Raw genomic sequence first — 27,971 nt, 5'->3', positions numbered from 1 at the left:
GTATTCCTTCCTTACTCTTTCAGAGATCTTTAACTCTTGCCCCAGAGGAGAAGAAAAGTTTTCCAAATGTATTGTCTTAGCTCAGATGTGAACCCTCCACCGACTTCGGTCCCATCGCCACCCGTCTGCAACACAACACAGCTTTGTCTACTCTTCCTCACACCTGAAATGCTGTTAAGCCAAACAGTTGGCAGTGTTGAAGAAACATACAGAGGCCAACACGGAGGCCCCCAAAGAGCTACAGACAAGGGGAAAGTGTGAAAGCAAATTCCTGTCACGACAGCTCACATCTTCACTATTTTAGGAACAGCATATTTTATTTCACACACGAGAACGAGAGAGATCACCTCCTTTAGTCATAGCTCGATCTTGACGCATAGCAAGGATAGCAGACAAATGAACACTCAATCTCTCACACCTTCCTGTTAAGATTTCAGTCCCTAGACCTAAATGTTTCCCTATAAATGGAGACCCTGTTTCAAAGCCTGGGAGCTTGTATTTTACTGTAGGACACTCAAATAGCTGGCAAACCTAGTGTGAGAGGTAGAGTTAGAATAAAAATTCACTTTCTGTCTTGACAAGTAATCTTATATTTAATGTACTGAATGACTATCTGTATTGTGTTAGGGGTCGCTCATAAGAATTATCACTTGACTCTACAGTTCACTTTCAGCTCTTTGGAGCTTTTTAGCTTATTTCAGCTCATTGTTTCAGTTTGCTGGCCTGCAACTTACTCTTGATTTACTCTTGCGACTCTCAGCTGTTCTCGATAATAAAAGCTCTGGTACTTTGTATTACCTGTGCAACATATAACAGCAAACAGGCAAAGTTTGCGACTATCTGGTGAACATAATGCAGCACTCCGCAACTAAAGGAACAGATATTTCCCTCAGGAGTTGGAGGCAATAAAAACCGAGCAAAATCAGAGTGAATATCAGACTTACATTTGTTGAATGGACAGAAACACAAATCCAAAATCTAAATGCTTATGTTGCTCTGTTAGATGCATAACTTTAACAGTTTGCAAACAACTTTATAAGGTGATGGTATGTCAATGTGTAGTAGTAGTGTTGCTTTAAAGGAGGCTGCCATCACCAGAAATGTATTAACATTTGGGATGAGACACAGGGACATGATTTAACCCAACAGTTGGCCTTTGTTGCCACCAGGTCTTTGATGTCGGTTTGGTGTGTCTGGGGATTTACTTTGAAAAGCAAAGGTGAAAGTAGTGTTACAGCAACAAAAAAACTTCTTCAAAGGGAGGTCAAGGTGGATTTTTGGGCTGTGTGCATCCTGTTCTCGACCAGCAGTCATGGTGATTTGTTTTCACGACTACAATCGTTACCTAACCTTTCCTAAGAAGATTTAGTTGCCTGATCTTTAACAAACCTTAACAATGAAAGTTGCAGATCAGAAAAAATCAGAAAATTTTCAGAAAAATACAAAAGAGATTTTAACACATGGCCTATATATATGCTATTATTTTTGTGGAGCCTCAAGAAATAGGGAATGTCCACAAAAACCTTGGTTACTTTCTATTAGGCCACTATAGAGAGCATCCTTACTGTTAGCATACTGTTGGAATTTGGCAGCCTCTCAGAACAACACCCCAAACAACTGAGGAGGACAGTATAAATGTCTCCAGAAATCATAGGAACATCATTTCCACAGATTCAAGACATTTACACCTCCTGCGGCAGAAAGAGGGCCCAAACTATTATGGAGGATACCAGCCATCATTCCTCATTCCTCTCCTCAGGTTAACGCCTACAGAGCATCAGAGCTAGGACCAGCCACATCAAAGACAGCATTCATCCCCAGGCGGTTAGATTACTGAACAGCGAGGACTTAAATAACTCACAGTGTTGTGGGACATATCAGACACATAATAGAACCTTCAATTTTTTTAAATGTTGTAGGACTAAAGTTTTAAGGGCTGAGAGAGCCAGGGCAGATGCATTTCATTGCATTTGAATGTGCAATTGTATTTTGTACAATTAGGTGTTATTTCAACACAGAGGTGGACACATATAAAAGAGGGGATTTGGGAGTCCTTTTAGACATCAAAAGGACCCCCCTTTTGATGTCCCTCCCCCTCCCCCTCCAAGACATCTACACCTGTATGTATTCCACAGTAAACACAATATGGATTGAAAATATCTCTGAGGAATTTCATGGGGAAATATTCAGGAATCCAGTGCACTGGTTGATGTAGAGTAAAATGATTTTTTCTTTCTGGGAGATGTGCACAGTGAGCTGAGACATATTGCTACTGTAGCTGATTCTCAGTGACGGATGCTTCCCTCACAATCAGGTGAGCGATCGCCCACTGACAGACAGGATGCAAATTGTAAATCTTTTTGAAATGTCAATACTGACTGCCATGCCCTGAGAGACAAGACTTCAAGATGTTGGAGGTGCATTTTGGGAGGACCTGAACCTGGAAAATATGTATTTACTAAAAAGGGGAAGATTTCAGCTTGTGCTCTTTGAAATGCTCCAGTATAGTAAAATGGGCTGATATGTCTATCACAGTGTCTCACACCCGGGAAGCAGAGAGGGACATCACACCCACATGGAGTCAAGTTAAGAGCTCTTTGAAGTCAAGCAAAACATTTCACAGATGATTCAAACTGATATGATTCAAACATGCTGGTGTACTCTGAGCTCAGTGGTCCCGACATGGTCTAATTCCAGGGTGAGTTTGGGGCTAATGTGCGCCACATTACTTGGCAAGACTTTGGATCTCTTACATATCACTTGTCATGCTAAGTGGCTCTCTCCTAACTGCCAAAGGAGGTGACGCAAAGTCATAACTTAATGTGTGCTGGATTACATGTGGCAGGGGGCCAAAATAGCCACCGACTTCTCTGCAGTCTGGACACTTAGATTGATGACAGGTGGCAATGGGGCTTTTATGTAGTTGACTATCACCCATGATGCTCCAGGAGCTGCTAACTCTTTCCCCCGTTGCTCACAATGATGAAAATGTTTTGCACCGCTTGTCAGTGTCTTCCATATGGATGTGCTGAATAATCTACACACCATGTTTCCAAACAGTGAGACACCAGATATGGTGGCCTGTTATCCTGTCTGCAACATTAATGATTTGAGAAAATATATAATCCCATTAAGCAATTGTTTGTCTTCCGTCAAATATAATTAAAAGCACACGTTGCTCCGATGTACAGCTATGTGAAATGAATGCCAAAGTAAACCAACACATCAATTCATACAAGTTCGTGACTGATAGCATATCTTGTCGTGATAATAAACACATTTTCCCGCTGTGACCTTTCATGCTGCGTTTCTTGACAGATTGTTATGACTGTTCATCACTCAGTAAGCTCATTTATCTTAATATGCATTAAACAGTGAAGTGCAAGGAGGAGGACGAGGAGGAGGAGGAGGAGGGAGAGAGTCTCCATACATTATACAAGTTCCTCAACAGCAGTTTCAGCTGGAGGACAGTCAGCAGAACCAGTCATGTAGGTGGACAGTGAGTAAGCAAAGCCACAGCTGTGAACTCTGGTTTAAGGAGACTGTGTTACCCTTCTATACAGCAAGGGTACTCAGACAAAATGTCTCAGGTCACTCTTAAGTTTAAACTTCAATTTCATTTTCTTTCATTTATTGTATAAGTGACTGTGTTTTAGCGCCTTTGCTACAGTTTATCTTACATTAACTTTAAAGGGGCAGTTCACCCCAAATCTAAATATACTTATTTTCCCTCTTATCTGTAGTTATCAGTCTAGATTGTTTTGGTTTCAGTTGCAAAGTGTAAGAGATATCAGCCATAGATATGTTTGCCATCCCTCCAGTATAATTTAACTAGATGGCACTCAGCTTGTGGTGCTCAAAGCTCAAAAAAATACATTTGAAGAACTCAACAGTAACACCTCTTTGCAGAAATCATGACCAAGTTACTCAAAATAGTCCACAGACCTTGTTGTGAGCAGTTTCATGTAGGAACTATTTGCTTTCTACCAAACCCGCCAACCAAATCAACAAGCATGTAGCTAACTCAATGGCGCTAGGTAAGCTATCAGTAGATGCACACTTCCTCTTGCATGATGATTTGGTTGGCAGTAGTGTTGCACAGTATACCAACATTTAAAAAAGTTAAAAAACTATTGAAATACAATGTATGGCCCAACTTTTGTTACTTGTCATTTGTCAAAAATGTCTTTGGTATAAGTGATCGAGAGAGGGTGGCAGTCAAAGTAACTGAGGTTGTGCAGTTTATGGTTCATGGTTTTGCAACAAAATTTGATCAGCCTTTGTGGATATTCTGTTTCTGATCTAGATATCAAGTACTGAATCATTATCATTCCAGTTTCAAGTATCATTTCAGCATCGAGTATCATAATACTAACTAGCTTTCCATATCATTTATTTGGGACAACACTAGTGGGCGAATGTAGTGCATTTGAAAGAGAACAGTTCCTAAGTTATTCAAATATATATTTTTTGGCACTTTGAGCACCACAAGCTGATTGCCATCTAGTTCCATTACACTGAAGAGAAGGCAGAAATCACTGTGGCCAATGTCTCCAACACTCAGTAACTCACACCAGAGCAATCCTGATTGATAAATAGCACCACAGATAAGAGGATAAATATGTATTTTTTGATTTTGGGGAGAACTGTCCCTTTAAGTCACTGGCTTCCACTCATTTCTGTAAGATATGAAAATCAATCAGTTAATGAACTGTTGAATCCTGCTTGAGTTGTGTAACCTATCACAGTGAATCTCTTGCCTATGTTTGTTTTGTCAGTTTGTTGTTGTTGCAAAGTGAAGATTGATTTGAAAAGCATGCGCTGCGCTAACTCATCATGACAGTGTAACTTTGACAAAAAATAAAGTTGTTGTTTGTTGTAACAGATTACATCACTACAGGTGTGCAGAGTATGATAATCATTATTATTGTTATGTTGTTGTTTATTTTACATAACAGACATTAATGGAAGCTTATGGCTGTCTGGCAGGTCAGAACAATAAATTAAAAAAGTAAAAACACAACAGCCTGGTAAATGGTAGGTACGAATGTAATCTGTTGAAAATGGGAAAAAATATGCAAAATTGCTGGTATGGCCCACTATTAAAAATATTTTTCTGTGACTTACAACATCTGACAGATAAACATCTATCCATTCAGAATGATTGCTTGGCCTGAAAACTCAAACGGATGGTGATTGGCTTTTCGGCAAACCCCTTATTAATGTGAGCAGGGGGAAGAGAGCCAAAAAAATATTTGAGCTGGGTTCACCCCTTTTCCCATGCATTCCAGCTGGTGGTGCAGAGATAAGCAGCAGCTTTTGAGTGATTAGTTTCAACCAACAAAAAGCAACATCACATTTTAACCTACAAAGATAAAACACAATATTTGCAGAGTTGACTCACTCGTTCTGTTATCGTATGATTACACAGTGCATAAACACAAACCTTCAGATGTGCAAAATCCTTCAGACAGATAAACGCTGCATTAACAGGCTCTGCTTTGACAGTAAATTGCTCATCTTGTAACCAATTTCCTATTTCTCAATTACTTAAAAACTCTCCATGTTCACAATACCCGACTGATATTCAGGGATTGACAAAAATAAATCAATAATTACAGAGGATTTTTTAAAAAGAACTTTATACAGGCATTCATGGTTTTGTCTGAGGGAAACAGCAAACTGAATGTGTCCTTGTAAAAACTTAACATTGCTCTTGCGAAATGCAATTTCCCTGTTGTTGTGAAAAGTCATTCTCATTGTGGGAGTAATGTGTGTACCCTGCACCAGCTCCAGCTAGTTCTGCCTGGCAAACATGAAGGTCTGAGTGGCCTAAAAAAACTTTTCAGGCTGATTTTTCTTTGAAATGGTTATAGAAGAGGGAATGAAGTGCTTTGGTGGATAAAATGATACACCTATAAGGATGAGGCATGTGAAAAATTGCCAATCATATGACAGCAGTCACAGAGAGATATTGGACACATGGGTTCACACAGCTGGCCTTCCTGCCTTCTCTGTGCTGCATGCCTGTGTCATGATGGAAGCGTCAGCTGTACATATATGTGAGCTAAATGCCGGAAGTCAGAATTTTTAATGGAAAATTGTGCCCGTTCACTCAGTATGTGCATCAAGCTGCACTTCGTTGTGTCAGCTTCACATACCTGGTTAAGGGGCAATTGAAATGTTCAAACAGCATGCCAGAAGAACATCAGCAGCAGCTCTTTATTTAGACAAGAAGGGCCAGAATACAGAGAGGTGAACAGCTACATCTAAAAGTGGTGAAACAATTAAGTGCTGTAAAATACAACAAATATTTATTTTTTTTAAAAGGTAAAAAAAAAAAAAAAGCATTATTCCAATTTATTTTGAAGCTGAAGCCTGTTGTGCTTAAAAGGCTGTACTGTCTCAGTTTGGACGTTCAATATGAATATTAGACTAATTTGTTCCTTTTTGAACAGGGTTTGGCTAAACGTGAGAGGGAAGTTCATGTAATATAGTAACCAAGCAAAATTAGCCCACCGACCTCATGTGTGCTAATGACGAATTGAAAATGTGCAACAGCATTTCCTGACGACACTAGATATACTAAAAAAAGTCAGAAACTATATCGTAAGTTGCTCTGAGCTGTAAATTCGTCACCTCTAAGCAGAAGGCAGAAGATAATATTATCTCAGAGCCTGAACGAGCAAAGCCTCTCTTCATCAAGGCAGCTACCTCCGTCTATCTCAGACTTACCCTGGGTCTGGATCCACAGCGGCCTGTACCGGAGAGTAGTATGAAAGCAAGAAGCATTCAGCCTTCAACAAAACTCTGGGGACTAAAACGTCAAGTACACTGAACACTGTCTAACAAAAAAATCACTGCTCAACTGATTATTTGAATCTCAGTCTTTCAGGGGGGTAGCCCTAATTTAACTACAAAATCAGTTGATAAAGTCAAGTGGTTTAAGGTAAATATCACATAAGCGCAATGTTTCCTTTTTGTCCGAGCCAGATTGTAAAGAAAAACTGTCTAAAACTTAAAGGAATACTTTAACATTTTGGGAAATATTTTCTTTCTGAATGAGACTTAGATGAGAGGATTGATAAATTACTCTCATGACCATACAGTATATATGGAGTCAGGAGCAAATTTGCATTTCTGGGGATAGTGAAGGAATGACCTGCCCTACTCTCTCTCTGATTTGGTAGTACTCTTAGCCTTCGTTGGTTGGATTGGTTAGGTTTTGGCAAGAGGAGTAAGATTGGTTAGGGTGAGAATGGTGGAGTAAGCTGGTCCTATAAAGAGTAAGGCGGGACAGTCTTTATGCCAAGCTAAACTAACCAAATGTGGGCAGTAGCTACATATTTATTGTACAGACATTAGATTGGAATCAATCTTCTCATCTAATTTTTGCACAGAAAAAATGTGTATTTTCCAAAATAATCCCTTAAAAACAAGAAACCAGCAAAAAATACTGCAGCCAATTCTTTCTAAAATGTAGTGGAGTCACACCAATCAAACAAAGTTTCTACTCAAATCAGGTTCCTTTGCTTGCTGACCCTATTGATGGCTAGAGGTATGTGTGTATGTGTATGTGGGACAGACTGTGTATAAATTTTTAAAACAACAGCGCTCCAGTTTGGCTTCAAACACGAGTCGGGAAATAATGAAAATTTCCAGCTAAACGTAAATCTGCAGAGTTACAGAGGAAATGTTATTTTCTATTAGAGTGTATTATGCGCTTGAGTTATGGCACAATGAACTGCGGAACTGCTCAAGTAAGTGACAGTGTAGTGGTATATACCGCAGATCTTTTACCCATTTAATTACATCTGCGTATGTGTGTTCATTTTATCCTTTACTAAGCTCTGTTCATGGCTCATACTGGTGTTTTTGTCACAGTCACGGAGTTCTGAAACTGGACTACCCAGCCTATAGGACACATGCCGAGTGAAGATAAATCATATGCGCACACTGAAGAAGATGCCAAGCTGCCATAAGACACTCTAAGCCAGTTAAAAATGTAAAGCTTCTCTGACAAGCAGACAGATACAATGCAGGCAGGAGGCGAGAGCATCAAAGGTGCATATGAAGACGAGGACTCCTGTTTCCAGGGCTACGACACGGGGCACATTAAAGCTTGCGTGAAAGCCAGCGCAGTGTTTTTCATTGGGAGCAAATTTCCTGTTTTCTTTATCATGTTCACGCTTCTCCCACTTCCCCTTTTCATGGACAGTGAAGGAGATGTTACCGTTAGTGTTTCCTCGCTCCTCTGTAGTTTTGTCTCTGATCAGTCACATGACAGGAACAGGAAAAGAGGAACCTTGTGTAAACAAATAAAGCTTTTCTCAGAGTTTTAGTCTGGCAAAAAGGATGTGCCGTGGGAGTACAGACGCAGGTTTTCACAGCTATAGTTTTTGTAATTAGGCAGTGGCGCTATACTGTGAAAATGGGTTAAATGACTGGAAAGTACTGAATTTTACTACATAATCAGCTTAGACTTCCCTTCAATAGACGCTTTAAAAAAAAAACAATAGAATGAGACAGCAAATGTATTTACTGGAGCTGAATTTCACTTTTTTTCCACAGGATTGGAGGTCTAAAGAGCAACATGTAGGTGACAGTGCAGACACAGTTATTTCAGTGACACAGTATCTGGCAAATGGCCAAGGCTGGGGAACTCTGAAATAGCCCTGAATGTCCGGCGACGGACGGGAGGCCATGCAGGCCATGGAGCAGACCTGCACTCTGGATGTGGAGTCAGCCGGCCTCAGGCTATAACACACTCCCTGCAGCTCTCTCCCTGAAAGAAATAAAGTCCACTTCCTCTGTCATCTGGACACAAGGCCGGGCCAAAGCCAGGCGACGGACTGACTGGCAGCCTGGCTTTGATTTCATTGTTACTACGGAGGAGGATGACATCCACTCTTTCCCTGTCCTCTCCACTATTAGGGGAGTTAGGCCTTTCCAACATCCTGCCAAAGGAGGGGTGTGAAATTAAGGATGCTGTGACACGCCATCTGGTCCAGCTTCCTATGTTTAAGACCTCTGTCCCTGACTACATCTTCCTGTACCTGCCTCACAGGCACACCGGACAACTCAAGCTCTTCCTCTGTGGCCATCCATTTTTTTTGCGCGTCATCATTTTTATCTGTGAGAAATTGCTTCCCCCGCTGAAACGAGAACAAGCATTATCTGCCATTCTGGTAAATGCTTGGTCCTGACTCCTGGCGATGACACTTTTGCTACAAAACATTGAAAATATATATTTGAGTACAAGCAAATACCAAAGATTACCACAGTCCACGCCTGCTGTGATGGCTCGCACACTCCTAAAACTCACGCTGAGACTGTTCAGAGGCCAAACTTTGAGGAGCCCCATTATTGCTCTTGTTACCTAATTCCTGGAGATTCGGGCCATAAACAGGTCTCTGCTGCCGTGTCAGATGTCCCAGTGAACTAAATCACTGCGGCAGCTTAGGCTGACGCAGAAAACAAGGGCAAAGCAGGGAGTGCAGGGTCAACAAGCTGAATGCCTAAAGGGAGGGAAGCTGGCAATTTCCTCAGGCTTTGCCAATGGACTCTTTCCCATGAACCTCAAGCGACCTCCAATGACAAGGCAAGAGGTATTAGCGACTATTGAAATGCTACACGGACATCCAAGTCACAACCCTGTGCACACACATCTGCCCAAGACAGAGTAGAAAAACTAGCGTAATAGTGATGGTGGCACTGGATAGACTAATAAGTGCTCTAAATGATGCTTGTTTCTAAGCAACACAAGCACTTCGGAGTGTTATAACACCCGTGTCCCAGGATCCAGTTTCTGCCGTCGGAAAATGTGTAGCGTGATCAACCAATAAAGGCAATAGATGCCACAAAGCAATTTCCCTCCAGTATCTGTTAACCCCACTCAAAACAAATATCCTCTAACTGACTATTACAGGTGTTGAATCTCATGTAATTGGCCTAACATTAGCATGTCAAGAGAATTTTTTCCAGTCAATATCTAGGTTGGTATTTTTAGCTGTAAATGCAAAACCCCCAATTATCCCAGAGTGCCTCATTTGTTGATGAACGCACCTCCCTGTCAAATGAATCCAGCTCATGCTAGCTCGCCAAGATAAGCTGGGCGGAAAAATGTGCAGCAGTCCTTGTGATAATTTTTTTGTCCAAATTAGCAGCAGCATTGACATATGATTTATTTCATCCTTTAGGTAAAAGCACTTATACGTTTAATGGTGCTCTCTCTTACGCTTCAAGAGTGTGTTAATTCACTCATTAAGTTTTAGCTCAAATGCTCAATAAAAGTCATTTCTGACTGTCTTTGTGCTCTGCTGGCTGCAGTATGAAACTTGGGCCTGTGTGAAAACGTGAGAGAGAGAGAGAAAATCAATAGGTTAGACCTTCTCTGCATAATTATTCCAAGTGTGGGAGAGTGTTTTAAGAATGCTAACAAAAACTGCAAATTGTTAAAGCAGAACGGGAGCGTTCTGTCTGAAGATGTGCACCTTTATTCTGCATGTAAATTATATTGCATCTCCCCCATCTCTATGAGAGCCAGCTTTTATGACTGTCTTCAAGTCTGGCCAACTTGAACACTGTTGATTTGCAGCTTGGTCGGATGACAAACTTTGCAAGGCTGTACTTAGGCACAGCAGTGGTTTTAGCTACATTAGCATGATAGCACGCTCACAGGGACAATGCCATGCTGATGCAGGCAAAACCACGTTTACCATATTAAGTCTCATTTAATCTCCCCTTACGTTCTAAAGTAAATATGTATGTTTCAAACATTGTAAACCTCACTGCCCACATACTTCAACACGTCCTGTATGATAGCACAGATACAGCCAATCAATCTAGAGGGCAGAGTCATAAGTTTCACACAATTATACACAAGGCGGCAGTGGAGGAGGTTGTAATCATGTAACTTTTAACGGAGGCAGCGTCATAGATGATGGTGGTCTGAGGCCATTAACACACTGCAGCATCATTGATATGTTTATGTTTTTACTACCGGTTTGTTCCAATCCACCATTTTTCAAATGTCTTCATCGTCTCTAATGGTCATATCTTGTTTGATCCATGCAACACTGCCACCATGAACTCTGGTGGGACTACTCCATTTAATCCATATCTATAAACTTTATGAAAATGGGCAAAATAATGGACGAAATGCACGCAGAGGACAGACAGAGGGCTCTATCTGTCTCTGTTGAGCTTAAATGAGCCCTACAATGTCTTATTTTTGCATGTTAAGATGCTTACATTTGCTTATTAGCAATAAGCACAAAGTCCAGCTGGGGCTGACAGGAATGTGATTGAAGTCTAGAGCTGTAACAATTTATCAATAAGTTGTTAACTATTAAAGTAATTGCCAACAGATATGATAATCAATTAATCTGTTTGAGTAATTTTTCAGCTTCTCAAATGTGTATTTTTTGGTTTCTTTACTCTTATATGAATCTAGGAACTACACAGTGCCAGACCCCCCCGGTCTGTTCGATGGCCACGTCTGGCCCATGTATTTGAAACACAAGAACATCAGGGAAGTGAATTGTGGTCAAAACATGACATTTTAGGACGTCATCCTGGGCTGTGGGAAACACTGATCAACATGTTTCACTATTTTTCTGTCATTTCATAGGCTACATCAAACACTTATGAAATGAATCCAGAGAACAATTAATAGATTAATCAACCGTGTAAATAACTGTTGAAGTTACAGCCCTAATACAATTTTTACAGGTATTAAATAACAAATCACAAAATACTGGACACATTTTGACCTGATTAAGGCACTAGATGAAAACTCAAAGGATCAACAAAATTATTACAATTCGTCCTAAGAGGCAATCCATCACATAGTTGTTGAGACATGTAATTAAAAACAAAAATGTTAACGTCACGATGGCCTTAGATGAAAAGTCAGGGGATCACCAAAGTCCTTAGGTTTCATCCCCAGGACGCCATGGATATCTTCCAAAATGCATGGCAATCAACCCAGTAGCTGTCAAGAAAAAAGCCAAAACCAAAAGTTTAAACCTCGTGGTGGCACTAGAGGAAAAGTCCATGGATCAGCAACAATAAGTAGAAGATTCAACCCCTGTAGGACCATGAAAGTTTGTATGAAATTTCATGGCAATCTGCCCAATAGCTGAAATATTTCAGTCTGGACCAAAGCGGTGGAGCGACCAACAGAGCCGAAACACTGCCACACCTAGAGTCATGCAGCTAGCGTGCAGCTAGCATGGCTAAAATCTGGGCACAGAAAACATGGAGGGGTCAGAAATATGAAAACAAAAATACCACAGATGGTTTTCATCAACTATCCAACACCAACTTAGACACATTGTTGGCTTTTGCTGCAGATTCCTGGTTTTGAAAGAGCTTATCTCTCAGCTCCAGTCATATTTGGGGTGTTGGTGCTTTAGCATGATGAGAAAGTGAGTGACCAGACATCCAAATGCCCAAGGGGCCTCGCTACTCCATGCCAGTGATGAGTGAGGCACCGGACTCCCTATTTATTTGGACTTTACTGCAGAGAGCTTCCCACACAAAGCAGCAGCAGCATTCCTCTCTCATCCACGCTGCTCTCCAGCTGATCGACGCAGATATGCAAGGACAGACACCGAGGGTCCGCGCCTCGGAGTCCTGAGGTTGAATCCTGAGATTAGCGCTGAGGATAGGGGGCTATTGTTGGCTAAAACAACTCGACCTCTATAAGTGGACGACTATAATAATACCCAGAGTTGAGAGTCAGATTTCTGGGATGATCTGATCAAGCGGAGGTATGCGTACAGAAAACACTCCGCTAAAAGCAATATCAACACTATGCACTCAAGACGTGGAGTAAGCCAAAGATCATTCGGCTCTAAGGCTCAGCTCTAAAAAAAAAAGTGATTCACTGCTTTCATATGTAACTGAGAAGCTTTGCAGTAGCCAATTATGCTACAACAAAAACAAGGAAATTAAGATGAGATTAATTAATCAGTTATTCACAATTCATTTCAATAGTATCTTACACTGAAGTGATAGAGTGAAGCGAAGTTGTACCAAGATGTCTTTTTTTAATAAGATAGAATTTCTGTAGCCGTGTAATAAATGTTTTGGAACCACCATAATTCAAACCAGAGACAGAGCGTGACAGGAAGATGGTAGAAAATGGCTTAGGGTGAAATCTTGAAGCTCCATAAATGCAGCTGCCGCGTAAATTATACCCTCACCCCCTCCTCCCCCCTAAAATGACAATGACTTCTGGGCTGGCAGGTCTGCAATCTACTCTCCCTCAGTCTTCCCCTCCTAACATAATAATGAGACAGCGCTCTCATCATGCTTACATAAGACTCCGACTCAGTAGTGTCTTTTTAATGTCACACATTTGTATATTGTTGAAGGGTATTGGGGGGTAGGAGGGAAGCATACTAAAGACGAATCTAAAAATTTAACAGAGTATTTAAAATATGACGTGCCAAAGTTATTTGAAGAGACAGTTCACCCTCAAAATCAAAATTGCCTATTTTTACTCTTACCTAATCTAGATTGCTTGGTGCGAGCTGCAGAGTGTTGGAGATATCAACTAGAGAGATCTCTGCCTTCTCTTCAATATAATGGAACAAGATGGCACTCGACATGTGGTACTCACAGTGGCAATTAAATTGTTTTTGAAAAACTCAACATCTTTTTCTATAAACTATATATATAATGTGGTTACTTAAATTAATCCACATACCTTGGTGTGAGCAGTTTCATGTAGGAACTATTTTCTTTCTATTGAACTACACACCCCAGCTGTATCAGAAGGAATGGATGAGCAGCTTGAGCCTGTAAAAGTGTGAGATGAAACATTAATGCTGTCTTTCTTGGCTGATTGGTAAAGTTAGCTAGCTAAGTGGTGCTAAATGAGCTAGTAGATCCACGCTTCCTTTTGTGCTGTGATACAGTTTGGGGGTGTGCTTTGGTAGAAAGAAAATAGTTACTACATGAAAAAGTTCTGTGGATTTTCATGAATAACCGGGTCATAATTTCTGAAAAGAGATATTACTTTTGAGTTTTTAAAATGGAGGGGGTCTTTTTTGACACTACGAGCACCACAAGCCAAGTGTCATCTAGTTCCATTATACTGGAGAGAAGGCAGACATCTTGATGCCGGATAAATCTAACACTCTGCAACTTACACCAAAAATATCTTGACTGACAAATAGCACTACAAGTAACAGTAAAAACATGTGTTTTTGATCTTGGGGTGAACTTTCCCTTTTATGAGAGATTCTTAAAAGCAGAACAGAAAAAAGCTAAATTGCTACGTTCAATTTCCATCTTCCATCTGCATTCAATGTCGTGCTCTGCATTAGAATATAAAGAAACATTTTACATTTATTCTACATTACCGTTATCAAAATGTTCAGACTATATTATTAGAAAAAAAAAAAATTTCAATCTTATCAAGCAGCGGTAGCAAAAAGCAGCAATACTGCACCAGAACACGGCCTTTTCTCTCACCTCTCCACCCTAATGTGGTACTCCATCTCGCTGTTACATACTGTGAGGCTGTAATTGAAAGATGTGCTTCTCTGATATGAAGCTTGTGGTTCTTTCTGCCTCCAGCATAGTTCTGAGATAGTGTGAGTCTCCTTACTGTGCTCAGCACCATCTGAGAAAGACTGGGGGGCCCTTTATGGTTGAACTAAAAGGACTGCCAATAAGTCTTTCAACAGATAACACCAGACAGACGCTAATAGGCACATCAGATTGGTGTGATGACAGGGGTGTGCAATGCCAGGGCACACACTGTGGATAAATGTGTATTTTTAATGACTTTTCTCTTTGTTCTAAATACTGCAAAATCTGGATAAAGCCTCAGAGGGACATGTAGCCATGTGAAAAAAGACAAGAGCGACTGAGAATTTTATCACACATCATAAAATTACTATTACAGCCAGCAGTGATCCCCCTGAGATGGATTTTGTGATGCCATTAGTCCCCATTCCTCTGTGGAAAAAACAATCACTGTTTATCTGTTCCTACAAATGTACGTGACCCACCCAGCACAGCTTAGCGATATTTATGAAAGGAGCGAGAGCCATCCCTCCACCCAAGAGTCAAGATAGCCATATGGCGACTGCCCCACACACAAGTATTCCCTGTTCTTTATGAACAGCTGTTCAGCAACTCAACTCAAACATACACATTCAGTCACTGGGCAAAACTGCAAACAATCTCAGCCAAACTCCCACATAACGCAATCAATCAAAGGACCCTAATATGAAATAGAGCAACAAAAACAACTTGCTTTAGATTATTTGCACTTTCTTTTACTTTTTCTAGAATTTTCTAGAAGCATGGGTGCAGATAATGCTGAAAATAACCGAGAAATTCTTGAAACAAGTTGATTTGTGCTGGATGCAAGTGACATTCTCTCACCTTCCACTCGCTTTACAAAAATAAGATTATATCTGAGAGATCTGAAACCCTTTTCCTCCACATGTCAGTCCAGTCTAGTCAGCTCACCTCCCACTCTGCCTGAGGGACTGTGAAAAAATGTGACCTCAATACACACACAGTGAAACTCAAATTCAACATATTAGATAGAATCTGTTATTTTTTTCTCCCTTGGAGTTTAGCATCATCAATTAACAGCTGCATCTTTATCAAACACAACAACAGCATGCCTCCCCCTAGTGCCTATCTGCATATAAACTTGGCGACTCTCACTGGGTGTCTTATTAAGTCAGTCCCATGTTAAGAGGAAAACTTTCAATCATGTATGAATGATAAAAGAATGTGAAAAAAAATGTTTGCACAGTGTAAACAGAGGCAAAGTAACGTGGGAGGATGTCATATCTTTGAATAAATATGATGCATTAGTTATAAAATGTCGATATAACCCACTGTCCACCCACAATTAATAAAAGCGCCTGTATACAGAAAAGTGTTTTCCTGCAGTTGAAGACTGCAGCCTAACATGAACAAAACTTTTTGCGCATCTGGAAATCAAACGTCTATCTACTTCAGATCAATTATTTACCTAAAGCCAGTGTCAACAGTCAGCTCGACCTTTCCTCTTATAAAAAGTTATGCGCTCAAAAGTTTCACACTCACTGCAGAAATCTCCTCACCTGAAGCATATGCTATTCCAATCAAAGTCCGACAGAAAAGCGTAAAGTCTGTCTTCATCTCCAGATCTGCGGTCCAGACGCGCAGAAGCTTGCGCGGTGTTTCTTAGCAAAACTCGTTAGTTTAAATGCTGCTGGAGACAGTGGAGAGGTGCTTTGAATGAATGTCCGTGAATGAGGGGGGAAAAAAACTCAGGTGAACCTCGGCCAATCGATGCCAGTCTGTACTCTGCACAGAGCCGAAATGGAGAGACAAAAGAGACGCGTCTTTTTCCTCTCCGTTTTGTCAAAAGGATGCACAAGGCACTGAATGGGAATTTACAATGATTTCCCTTTCCTTTACTCGTGACTGGAGCGCATGTACACCCACCCATCTATCCAGTTCATAAAACAAGCTGAATTGGAGGGGTGTGTGAGTGTGTGTGTGTGTGTGTGTTGGGGGAGAGTTCTCTCTGACATCCATGACACATTTCCCTTCCTGCAAGTTCCCATTCATTTCATCTTCTGTGTTAAACAACTATAATAATCATGTAATACATTGATTAGGCAGTGGTGCAATGTAAGTACATTTCTTCCTGCGCTTCACTTCTTTACTTCAGTACAAATTCAAAGTACTTGTAATTGTCTGTTTCCGTTTGACACAACCATATACTTTTACTTTACATAATCTATGAGGTAAATAATCTCCTTTCTACTCCACTACATTTATCTCACAGCTTTAGTAACTTTTACAATTTTTATCCCCATCCTGTCCAGACAAAAAATCATGTATCTCCAAATTTGGTTATTTTTCATGTGAAATTTTCTGACAAACTGAAAGCTGAAGTGTTCTTTTATATATTTAGAAACATCTAAAAAAATATATTTTGAACTACCTGGAAAGTGTCAGGAAGCTGATAACAGCTGTTTTCTGAGTTAATGAAAAGTTGAGTTTTTAGACACATGGCTCTCACAGGAAGGCAATGCAACAATATGATATGAATATGATGATCTTATAAAATATGATAAATTGGTGTAAGTTAAACTACCAAAAAGTATATAAAATGCAACGTGCACATTAAGCACCTGTGATATTAATCCCAAAACATCAGTTGACAGGGACCATTTTTGTATATTTGAAACTTTTAAGAGGCTATGTGTAGGATTTAGTTGCATCTAGCAATGAGGACTGCAGTTTGCAATGAGCTGATTTTTTTCCGGTTAGGATTACTTCAGTGTTCAAGAGGTTGTTACCAGGAGGCTAATTTACTCGCAAAGATCTTTGACTCTCCAAAACAAATGGATAAAGTGATTTAAAGTGGTAAAATCTGTGAATAAAGCACTTTAATGTTTAAAAAAGAAAGATCTGTTTTCGTTTTGGGGGGTCTTCCGACATGAAAGAGCCAAAACAAGAATGGCTCTTGAGGCAGTGTTTGGTTTGTCTATTCAGGGTCACTGTAGGAATATGGGAGAGAGGACCTGCTCCCTATGTACATGAAAACTGCTCATTCTGAGGTAACGAAAACACGACTCTTATTTTCAGGTGATAATACCCTAAAGAAAACTTTTATTATTAGTTTTATTATCAGTAGTAGTAATAATATCAATAGTATATTCCAATTCTGCCAAGATGTCCCCTTAAATCCTCCACACTGGACCTGTAGTGGGGTATTTTCACAGTGTTGTGTTGCTGGTATTTATTTAAGTTAAAGATCTGAACTTCACTAATAAAGGACACAAAACAAAGTGTAATGACAACAATAATTTCAATGATGAGAGACTGTGTGTTGCTGTATAGGAGCTTTCAATTTGCTGCATCAGTGCAACATGGTTTGACGTTGATTTTCATTTCATGGATTTTTCTCAAGCTATTTAAATACCTGCTGACATTCATCCAATAGCTCAGCAGGTAATCCTAATACCATCAGAAACTCCTATAAAGCCACCACAGGAGTACAGCAGTGTCACCAAGGAAAGGAACAAAATACCTGTAAAGTGCACACCGCCTCTGGGGGAATATTAGACAATATGATATGATTTTTATGGTTTAACATGATATTTTCCCCTTTGCTCAGCTGTCTTTAATCCACAAAATAATACGTCTAGTCTCATAATGTCTATGCAATTTTATTTGTGTGGGTCAAATGTCTGCAATTAATTTCAAAGTCATCTTTTCTTCCCTCCAGACGGTCAACAAACTACAGCTGAGCAGAGGGGCCTTGGGAGTAGCTCACTATTAAGAGTCTGTAATTATTCTTCCAAAGGGTCAGATGAGATGACGCCTCCAATGAAACTAAACAGCGCAGAATTCTCCCAGCCTTGTGCAAGTCCTGTTAACCCCTACCGCCCACACATCTATCCTCCTCGGGGAGTCCTCAGAGTGTGATTGAAAAGCATGTAAGAGCACAACATGCCCGAAGTGAACTGCCATGAGCCCTGTTATATTTTACACAGAGGGATTCTGAAAATTGAAAACCAATGTTCCATGTTCACATGAAAAGAAAAAGTCAAAGAGGCTACAAGAAGTGTGCACTTGGGTGATCGAGCACACACACATAGAGTTACGCAGGTCCAGTCAAACCTCTTAAGGGAGCGAAAGAAGAACCAGCATACAAACTGAAACTAGCGCAATAAATCAGGTCTGATTTTCGGCACCATGTGCTGTAAAATCAATAGCACGCACTATCTCCTCTTGGAAATCTATTACAACAATAATGACACTCACTGAGTCTGGACTCCTTCCTAACTGTGCCTTCAGAAATGTTGAACACCAGTGCACCCATCAAACAGCTGCTGCCAATAAGAAAGAGTTATGTTGTTATTCCTGTTGATTTGGGAGCCACGCACAGCCGGACATCAGGAGTGTGTGGAATAACAGGGAGTCAAAGGATCATTGCGTGTTATTGTGGGCATGCGTTTCCCTCCAGATCCCTTACGGCAAACCACCTCTCTGACCTTAAAACACAATGTTGTGATTGAATGGTTGTAATTAAAATGTTCTCCCGGTTTCAGCCCCGCAGCGCACTCAGCTTCAGAGGAACATAAACATACTAAATCGTGTTGATAGCCTAACAAAGCTATTTCCAGGGAGTTACCAAATCTCATAATGAATATGAAACAGATAATGTCAGAAACACATGAAAACACTTGAGTGGCCAATATAACAATAATCTGCACCCATAAGCATTCATACAAGCCAATCAGACAACAGTGATAACAAACAATAGCCCTCATGCTGGATAGCATGATCACCCCCACCGAGTCAGATGAAAAGGTTTCAGTTTATAATCCTGCTGGATCCTGAGAGACAACTGCGGACTCAAGGACCTGTCCTTGAAGTGTCAGCACTCCATCCGGCACATCCTCAGGTCAGGAAACACATTACAGATCCACAGCTACTATCATAGGAAGGATGTGGAGTGCGCGTGCAACCTGCTCGCGCTCTCACTGAAGTCCATGCCCACTGGCCTGTGCACAACGCTGCTCTCTGCCAAGTTACTTTGAAGTAAGTGTCACTGTTCAAGAGGGCTTTTTTGTTTTGTTTTGATTGAGGCAGCCAAAAATTTTCATCAGTTGTAGGTCATGTTCACTATCGGTCAGCGGTTATGGCAAGCTTCCTGACTCGAAGGAGAAGTGCTTGAATGTAAATTATTTAGCAGCTAATTAGTTACGAAGTTAAGGCACTGAGGGGAATTCTCCTTCGTGATGCTGAACTCTTGTACATCAAAGCAAATGGTACCTGAAGCATATGTTGTTTCATTTCAGTGGAACTTTTGACAATCCTAAATATATTTTAGTTCTGTTTCAATTGACTTTTTATCTATATCTATATCTACATATATCTACATTTATCTATATCTATATCTACATATAAAATAATATAGCAAATAACCTATATTGTCAAACTGCTGATTATTTAAACATCCAGCTGATACAGAGGAACAAAAGCAAGTGTTTCTGTCTACTAAACAGATCAAAGTCTATTATTCACTGTCCTTGTACTTCCTTCTTGGTCTCTACCATCTCCTGATATCTGCCTTATAGCTGCTAAATGTTTTTCTTTTCAAGAGCTGGTTGCTTACTTTGTCTGCTGTTTGTTCTATTACAGCTTTTTTGCTGGAAACAACTGCTTGTTGGTGAAAACATAGCTGATGAGAGTTGTGAGAGTGAAGCACCACATTCAAGTTGTGGGATAGAAAACCACAATAACTCGCTAAAAGATTCTGCAGCACTGCCTAAAGTGGAACTGTTGATGTGGGTAATAATACTGTAAGGGTTCACCAAGTAAACCATTTCACATGATACTTAATCTTTTTCCCCACTGTTATAATACAAGTACTGTTAAGTGCAGCTTTATTTTTTGATGCCTTAAATGGGACCGAGAACAATTTAGATACAATATCAAAATAATGTAAATAATTTAATGTAAAGTTACATATGACCTCTCCGTGGAGGACAAAATGACATAAATATCAGTGAAATAAAAGAATAAATACATGCTGAAATAAATACAGCAATAAATGAATAAACACATAAAAACAAAATAAATGCAGAAGTTAGGACCTCCTGCCTCAGTAACATGCAGACACCAAAATATAGAACTTAATATATGTAGTTGAACAAATATGTGAAAGCAAATTTAATATATGTATGTCCTGTTTAATTATGAACTTTTATTTATTCATGAATGTATATGTACTATATATATGTGTGTATACACTGTATGTATGTCCACATGTATTCCAACATTTATTTATTTTTTTATTCGTTTTTATCAGCATTAACTAATTTATGTATTTATTTCAGCATTTTTTATATTAATTTATTTATTCTTGTATCATTCATACATGTATTTGTATTTGTGTAATTATGTATTCTATTCTATTTCCATATTTATTTACTTATTTATACATTTATTGCATTTATTTTACATCTATTTATTTATAAATTTATTGCATTTATTTTACATTTATTGATACTTTTTTTGTCCTCCATACCTTTCAACCAATACAAACAGATTTGCAGAGAGGTCATGGAGTCCAAAAAAAAACAAAACACAATCCGTCCTCATAATCTGTGGAGATTTAATATCAAATAAAAGCTCTCTTCAATTCAGTAAATCGAGTTTAACTAAATGTGCCTTTATAGGTCAAAGTGGTGACTAGTGTGATGTGTGTCAGAAACGTACCCACTCCATGTAGCCGCTGAGCAGGAAGAGCATGGTCCCCCTCTGGTGCAGTTCATCATGCCACTTTTCCAATCTGCAGAGGAGGCAGCAGCATCCTGCTTCAGTATGCCCCCAGAGGCCCGTCGAGCAGCCCGGAGGCATCCCCACTGTCACTCTGTTTATGTGACCTTTCACCTGGCAGGAGGAAACAGGACGTCAGTGCTCTTGTGTGTTTGTAAAGATAACCGAGAGCCCGCCTATTCTTGCTGTTTAAGTGTCAGAGGCGGCTCATGTATTCATAGTCGCGCGTTGTGCTTTGATGATGCTTAACAACATCCTTGATTATTTCAAGTGAGGTCGTGGTAAAGTGCAGTGTCACAGCTGCAGGCAAGAATCAAAGACTATGTTTATTTAAAAAAGAAAAAGTGATTTGGTTTATTGTTTGCATCAGCAGGTTTTACAGCAACTGTGTAGGTCTTACAGCTGAGCTTCTAACTGACGTGCAATGAAAACAATCAAAATATACTGGATAAACTGAATCCTGCAAAGAATTACATTAAAGTTATTTTCTTGTGCAAAAAAAAATGAAGTGAGTTATATCACATGTTCAAATGTAGGCACATAAATTTATATAAATGAATGTACACATAATGACAAATCAACAGCAGCTGCTAGAAGTCATCAGAAAAACTCTAAAGGAGCTGTGAGGTTACATCTGGGAGTTCAACGTAATCAGAAAATGCATCGGAAATAAAAAGGCAGAACAGTGTAATTTCAGACTAATGTATAAAACATGAAGAACCATTTAATCAAATGTAAAACCTCACAGTGAAGTGCACAATTCTTTGTTGCTAACTGAACTCAATAGTGATAAAAAACCCTTTTACATGCAAGTCAAAGGATAGTCTGACTTGAGAAGAGCTAATTATTCAGATTATTTAAAAGGTCAAGCATCTCCATCTATTTAAGATATTTGATTGAAATATATACAGTGAAGAACCAGCACGTCTCAAAAAGTAATTTGCTGCATCTAAGCTTCACTTTATTCATCCCAAAATGGTTGAATATAGTGTTTTTGTGTCTGCTGATTGCTCTTGCAAATCCAATGAGCCTCTTCAGAGCCATCACAGCACAATATAACTTTATTACGTGCTGAATATGGCAAATTTCATAACATTTCAAGGCTTTTAAGGTTCATTTCAGATAGAAAATAGATGCATGCAATAAGAGAACAATCTGGAATTTTAAACTCTGGTTATATGGAACCGAATGCTTACAACTGCAGTGCTGTCTCTTAACAGCTGAGTGATAACAGTCATTGGTCAATACGTGAATGGACAGCACTTGCATACTGAAAAGCTTTTATTGATTGCACCCACGTTAGCCAGACAGGGCAACAGGAGGGTAGTGGAGCAGTTTGATAGGCGGTGGTTTCTGACTGCTGTCACTGATGCATGGGCTGAAGAAGGGAAACGCTTTGCCCCTTGGCCCATTGGTGAAAGAGTACAGCAGACTCATATCATCGGCGTTGTAGAAGGACACCCTCCTCTCCTCGCAGTCTAAGAAAACTCCGAGCCTCTGTGGGAAAGAGCTGAGCTGCAGCCTTGTCCACGGCTGTGTGCCGGCTGAGTACTCGCTCCCGTTACGCAGCCGCAGTGTCCAGTAGCCACTTTCGGGGCTCAACTTGATCCGAGCGTGCCTGTCTACGGCCTCAGAGGCGACACCCAGGTCCCATTTGGGTTTGGAGCCCACTTCTACCTCCCAGTAGTGTCGGCCTGACTGGAAGCCCTGGGAAGCCAGAATGTTGACGCACTGGAGGAAGCGCTTGTTGTGGTCTGTATGTGGGATCATAATGGCGCATTCGACTGCCGCAGTTTTGTCCCTGGAGACATGAATGCTTGGGTGCGCTGTGTCGACATCAAATGTTAATGGGGAAGGACCTTTGGGGTAAAACAATTCATTAAATGGTAATAAAATTCAACAGTGCAGTACATTTTAAATTGAAAATCTATGCTATCAGTGGAGCAACGGTGTCGTAAGTGTCATTCTGTTACCACTTCAACGTATAGACGGGGGACAAATTAAAGGAAAAACCAACATAAAGTGTCTTATTATGGAGTCAGGCCACCATGAGCCTCCAGAACAGCATCAATCGTCCATGGCAAGCCTGTGGAACTCTACTGGCTTTAAAAAATCCAAGCACAAGTAACCTCAAATTACTTTCCATAATTTGATATGATAAACAACATGTTATGGCATATTAATCAGAGTATGCACGGCATAAACAGGAATATTAGTGGACTATTCATTTCATTAGCCATGTAAACAGCTCAGGAGGAATACTGTCATTTTCAAGCAGGGCAAAAACCAGAATATTTTGTGCATAGTCACTGAGATCAAAATCTCTTTTGAAAGAGAGATCTTTGTACAGCCAACAGAAGAAAAACAAACACAGCCACGAATAACAAGAGGACATAAAGCATCTGAGACTGTCACAAACATCCCTACCGATCTTAAGATTAAAGTTTGTATTATATCAGATGCTGGTGGAGAGTTTTGTACACATCATTTTAACCTTCACATAACAATTTAGTGAGCCCTAGTGTGTGAAAGCATCTGCATTTGATGTTTTTCCACTTAAATTCAGGGTTTTTCTTTACTTTGCCCCCTGCTTGTACGTCTTTAGTATATGTATATATACACTCTATATAGTACATAATACTAGTAATTTTTTGGTAATCACTCCCATTGTAGAGGGAGAGCCACCTTTCAGCTCAAGCCTTTTTGTTTCTAATGAAGCACATCAGAAAATTACCTGGTTTCAAAGACTTGAACATCTTTCTCCATGTGATGTACTGTAATGGGGCCATGTATTTGTTGCTGAACACGTTTATATCAAACTCCGGGGCAATATCCACCTGCACACAAGGCCTGCCAGAAAAAAAAGCATACATTTAGTAAGGGACATTTATCCTGAGCACAAATGACACTACATGGAGGTTGAAATTAAATAAGCATATGACAGGTGCAAAAATGCCAAAGGCAATCAATGATTCACTACGCTGAAAAGGACACTCACCTAAGCTGTGGGAGCTAGAGAGAAGGAAATGAAAGAACGATCAAATTAAAAACTGTTGTTTCAAACAGATGCAAAATTCACAAGTCAAATTAGATGACACTCTGAGTTTTATTAAAAAATTCAGATGTGAACCACATTTCCATAGCTTGACAGCTACTTTGAGGCATAAAAGCACTTCAAACCTCATTTCAACTTTTTGTCCAAGACGAGATCTCACCTCGCTCAGTACAGTGTTCTCAGTGGCAGCGCTGGCCTGCTGTAGCGCCCTTATATTGTCCTCCAGCTCCCTCACGGCCAGCTCCGTGGCCTCCAGGTGGTGCTGGACTTTCTCCAGCTCCTCCTCCTGCTCTCTTCTGAGCTGCTCGAGCACGCAGGTCTCCTCATCGTGCAGGATCTGATAGAGAGCTCTGAATTCCCCTTTGACACGAGCCTGCAGATCTGCTCCGACTCTCTGTGACAGGGAAAAAATGATAATGACACAGAAAAAATGAGCACCCCCCTTTTTTTGGATTAGCACTTTTTTCACTGACCAGTTGGGAACACTAAGAGTTACCAGTGTTGCTGCCAAGTGGTTTGTTCCAATAAAGTTCTAAATAGCTTCTGCAATAGCACACATCTCCAGAGAGAGACAAACAAGGGGGAATGAAGCTACTCTTCACATCAAAGATCAACGTGTCAAACAAATATAGTCTAAGTGGGGAAGGAGTTCCTGTTAATTATCTCAGCACAGCACGCACAACTAAACACATGCTCTTATCCTACATCTGTCTCATACACATTAGTTTTGTTTGTTTTTGTTGCCTCTGCCTGTGCACAGTTTGTCATATGGTGTAATGAAGTCTTGTCATTTGCTTAAGCAACTTGGTTTGATGTCTTTGTGTCATGAAAGACTGTATTGTAAGGATTTCCCATGCATAGCTGACACACTATGAAGTCAGAGGTTAGACAGCTATTTATTCACCCGAGCACAAGACAACTGTGTTTTAAATATCAAAGCACAAACTGTCACTTACCACCATCTGCAAACACCACTAAATATGCACAGCGACATATTGCAAACAGCCATTAGGAAAAAAAGTGCTGCAACCCCTCGAGTTCCCCAGAGGACTGTACCTTTATGGTATCCATCTTGTCTTTGTCTCTGCGAATGCTGCTGATGAAGTCCTCCTTCCTCAGGCGGTGGCTCTCCAAAGTCTCTTTCAGCTGTCTCTGTACAGAAATATGAAAATCAAACGAGTGTGGAGACAGAAACAATAGCACATAATGAGAGACTGAACAGAGCATCGAGGAACTCGTAAACAACTGTAAACATGACCAATACAGGATAAACGGAAAAAACAGCCCTGCAATAAACACTACTACCATAAAATGTACAGTTTCTGTTGAGACTTTGTGTGCTGATGAGTCAACTCCATGGTATTTTCTGAGGTTGTACTGTTGTACAGGCGTAAATCAATGTTTTTCCACCTCAATAACATACTGTATATGGTTAAGGAAGAGAATCACAAACACCTTGTAATGAAATGCATTCTAGTGCTATAACAGCATAAGCTGTACTTTTTAATACTTTTGTGCTTATTTTTCTATTATTTTCTATTCTATATTTATGTGTCTATAGCAGATTTCTTGTATGTGGAAATCAACTACAGCTACAGCCTCTAAGAAATAGTTTAAAATTGCAGTAAGTATGCTTTTTCGCTTTCACACACGCCCCTCCCATAGTGTTGTCATGCTGGTTGTCCCTTTTACAAAGATCTGGCTGCGGCACAGTTACCGACTCCATTGCCAGGTTAAAGGTAAGACATTAAGCAATCGTAACATTTATAAAGGACAGTGAGGTGGCATAATGGCGCAAAATTACAACCCTGAACAGGCAGTGTAAAGGGGGTTACGGGGGTCCACAATAGACTATAGGAAGTGACCGCAAGATGGATATAAGAAGATATAATGTGTTAATTAGTGAACTTTGGAAGTGATGATAGGTGGATTTTACTTCCTTTGGACAGAGCCAGGCTAGCTGTTTCCCCGTTTCCCATCGTTATTCTAAGCTAAGCTAACAAACTGCTGGCTTTAGCCTCACAGGAAGTGGTATCAACCTTCTCATCTAACTGTCAGCCAGATAATGAAAGAACATATTTCCCCAAATCTTAAACTATTTATTTTGAAACAACTGTAAAGTTGAATAAACACCATTCTCGTACATTATGAAAACAATTAACTTTAACAACAGTGACAAAGGTAGGATTTATTACACAAATCTTGTAAAGGTGTTTTTATTATTCTGACAGCGTTTATTGGTTTCCCCACTGTGGTTTGGTCATATATCCTGTCACACAAAGTAATATAAAAGGGAGTGGAGAGCGAACTTTGCCCTGAGCAATCTAAGCGAGATGTGTCCAAGGTGGACTTACAGACAAATAAACACAGATGTGGACTGAAACATAGAATACAATTGTGTTCAACTTACATAACTAAGGTGAACTAAGGGTACAGAAGGTTCATTTTCAATCGATCGGTTTACTTAGGACCATAAGGTTATTTGTTTAAGATTGCCAAACACTTAATAACACTTTCCAGATGACCAGGACTAAAGGGCTGGAAGGCAGCCAGCAGGATCACGGTGTGTACTCACCTCTAGGTTCTTAATGTAAGTGTCTGAGGTGGTGGCCCGGACCTTCTCCACCATGGCTGTCACAAGGTAGTTTGTTTGAAAGTGCTTGGAGCTGAACTCTTTGCGGCACTGTGGGCAGGTTACAGGCCCCTGAGTTCCTCTCCAGTACCTGGAGATGCAGGGTTTGCAGAAGTGGTGCATGCAGGCCAACATGACAGGCTCCCGAAACAGGTCACAGCATATGGCACATGTCAGGTCCTCTCTGAGGCTGCCTTTGGTGGATGTGGCAACAGCAGCAGCCATGGCGAAGGCTGCTTTGCTCTCTAAAGTCTATCCACACTGAAGAAGTGAAAGCAAAAGCCTGGAGGGAAAGAGAGGCAGGGCGATATTAACATTCCCTTTCTGAGGGCAGTTTACAGGGTGACACTTTTGTTTGTTCGGTCAGCTGAAACTAAATTTAAAAAGTTAACATTTAACAGCAAAAAGTTGTTCAGTATATGAGATTAAGTTTAGTCACTGTCTAAATCTGGATCCAGCAGAGTGGACTGAGGGAACCTCCCCTCAAAAGTCCAACACAAACAAAACGGTGCAAATAACTCCACTTGCTCTTTACACTATCACCTACTTCAAGTGTACACAACAGTCAGTTCAAGTGTAAATATTAATCAGCGTGACCATGGGAAGAAATCATGTGATATATCACGGGACTCTATAAGCTAGCTTGTGACTTGTATTGTCAGAGCAACGTTTAGTCAGATGTTTGGTGTGGTTTTACTGTGAGGTTTTACACTGGCTGCAGCCTGCTAGCGTTTTTAGCTACATATAGCAGCCACTAAACCGCTCGTGTAAGCAACACAAAAACAAAACAATTGTAAAACTTTCACGCGGTGACTCAAATAAACGTTTAGTTAACAGTTTCATGCACTTACGTTGTCTGTTGTCCGACAAGTGTATGGCCAAATACTTCACCGCACCTCCATCTGCTCTCTGAACCCTCGGCTGCTGTTTGGGTACAGGACGTACACACGTACTGCG

At 40.3% G+C, this 27,971-nt stretch overlaps 2 protein-coding genes across 2 annotated transcripts in view; both read right to left on the bottom strand.

The window, feature by feature from the left end:
* Positions 1-16,395, bottom strand: part of flt4 (fms related receptor tyrosine kinase 4) — a 55,236-nt gene extending 38,841 nt beyond the window's left edge. Inside the window, exon 1 of the mRNA XM_042492870.1 lies at positions 16,104-16,395. Within this exon, the coding sequence (XP_042348804.1) occupies positions 16,104-16,161 (58 nt within the window). The 5' untranslated portion in view covers positions 16,162-16,395. The remainder of the gene's footprint in view (positions 1-16,103) is intronic.
* Positions 16,396-21,656: 5,261 nt separating this feature from the next.
* On the bottom strand, positions 21,657-27,971 carry trim105 (tripartite motif containing 105). The gene is made up of 7 exons (XM_042493653.1): positions 27,866-27,971; positions 26,958-27,297; positions 25,439-25,534; positions 24,543-24,776; positions 24,326-24,339; positions 24,062-24,177; positions 21,657-23,186 (listed from the first exon to the last, which is right to left on the bottom strand). The coding sequence occupies exons 2-7, from the start codon at positions 27,237-27,239 to the stop codon at positions 22,627-22,629; spliced, it is 1,302 nt and encodes a 433-aa protein (XP_042349587.1). The 5' UTR covers positions 27,240-27,297; positions 27,866-27,971; the 3' UTR covers positions 21,657-22,626.

Source organism: Plectropomus leopardus, chromosome 9 (genome assembly GCF_008729295.1).
Source record: "Plectropomus leopardus isolate mb chromosome 9, YSFRI_Pleo_2.0, whole genome shotgun sequence".
NCBI lineage: Eukaryota > Metazoa > Chordata > Actinopteri > Perciformes > Serranidae > Plectropomus > Plectropomus leopardus.
This window is presented reverse-complemented; position numbering and strand designations above follow the sequence as displayed.

Bases quoted from the DNA above. Each gene is read 5' to 3' on its own strand.
- trim105 (XM_042493653.1), bottom strand. From the start codon at position 27,239: ATGGCTGCTGCTGTTGCCACATCCACCAAAGGCAGCCTCAGAGAGGAC. The intron at 25,535-26,957 runs GTGAGTACACAC...ATTTCTGTACAG, and splicing joins CTTACATTAAGAACCTAGAG to AGACAGCTGAAAGAGACTTT. The intron at 23,187-24,061 runs GTAATTTTCTGA...TTTACCCCAAAG, and splicing joins GTTCAAGTCTTTGAAACCAG to GTCCTTCCCCATTAACATTT.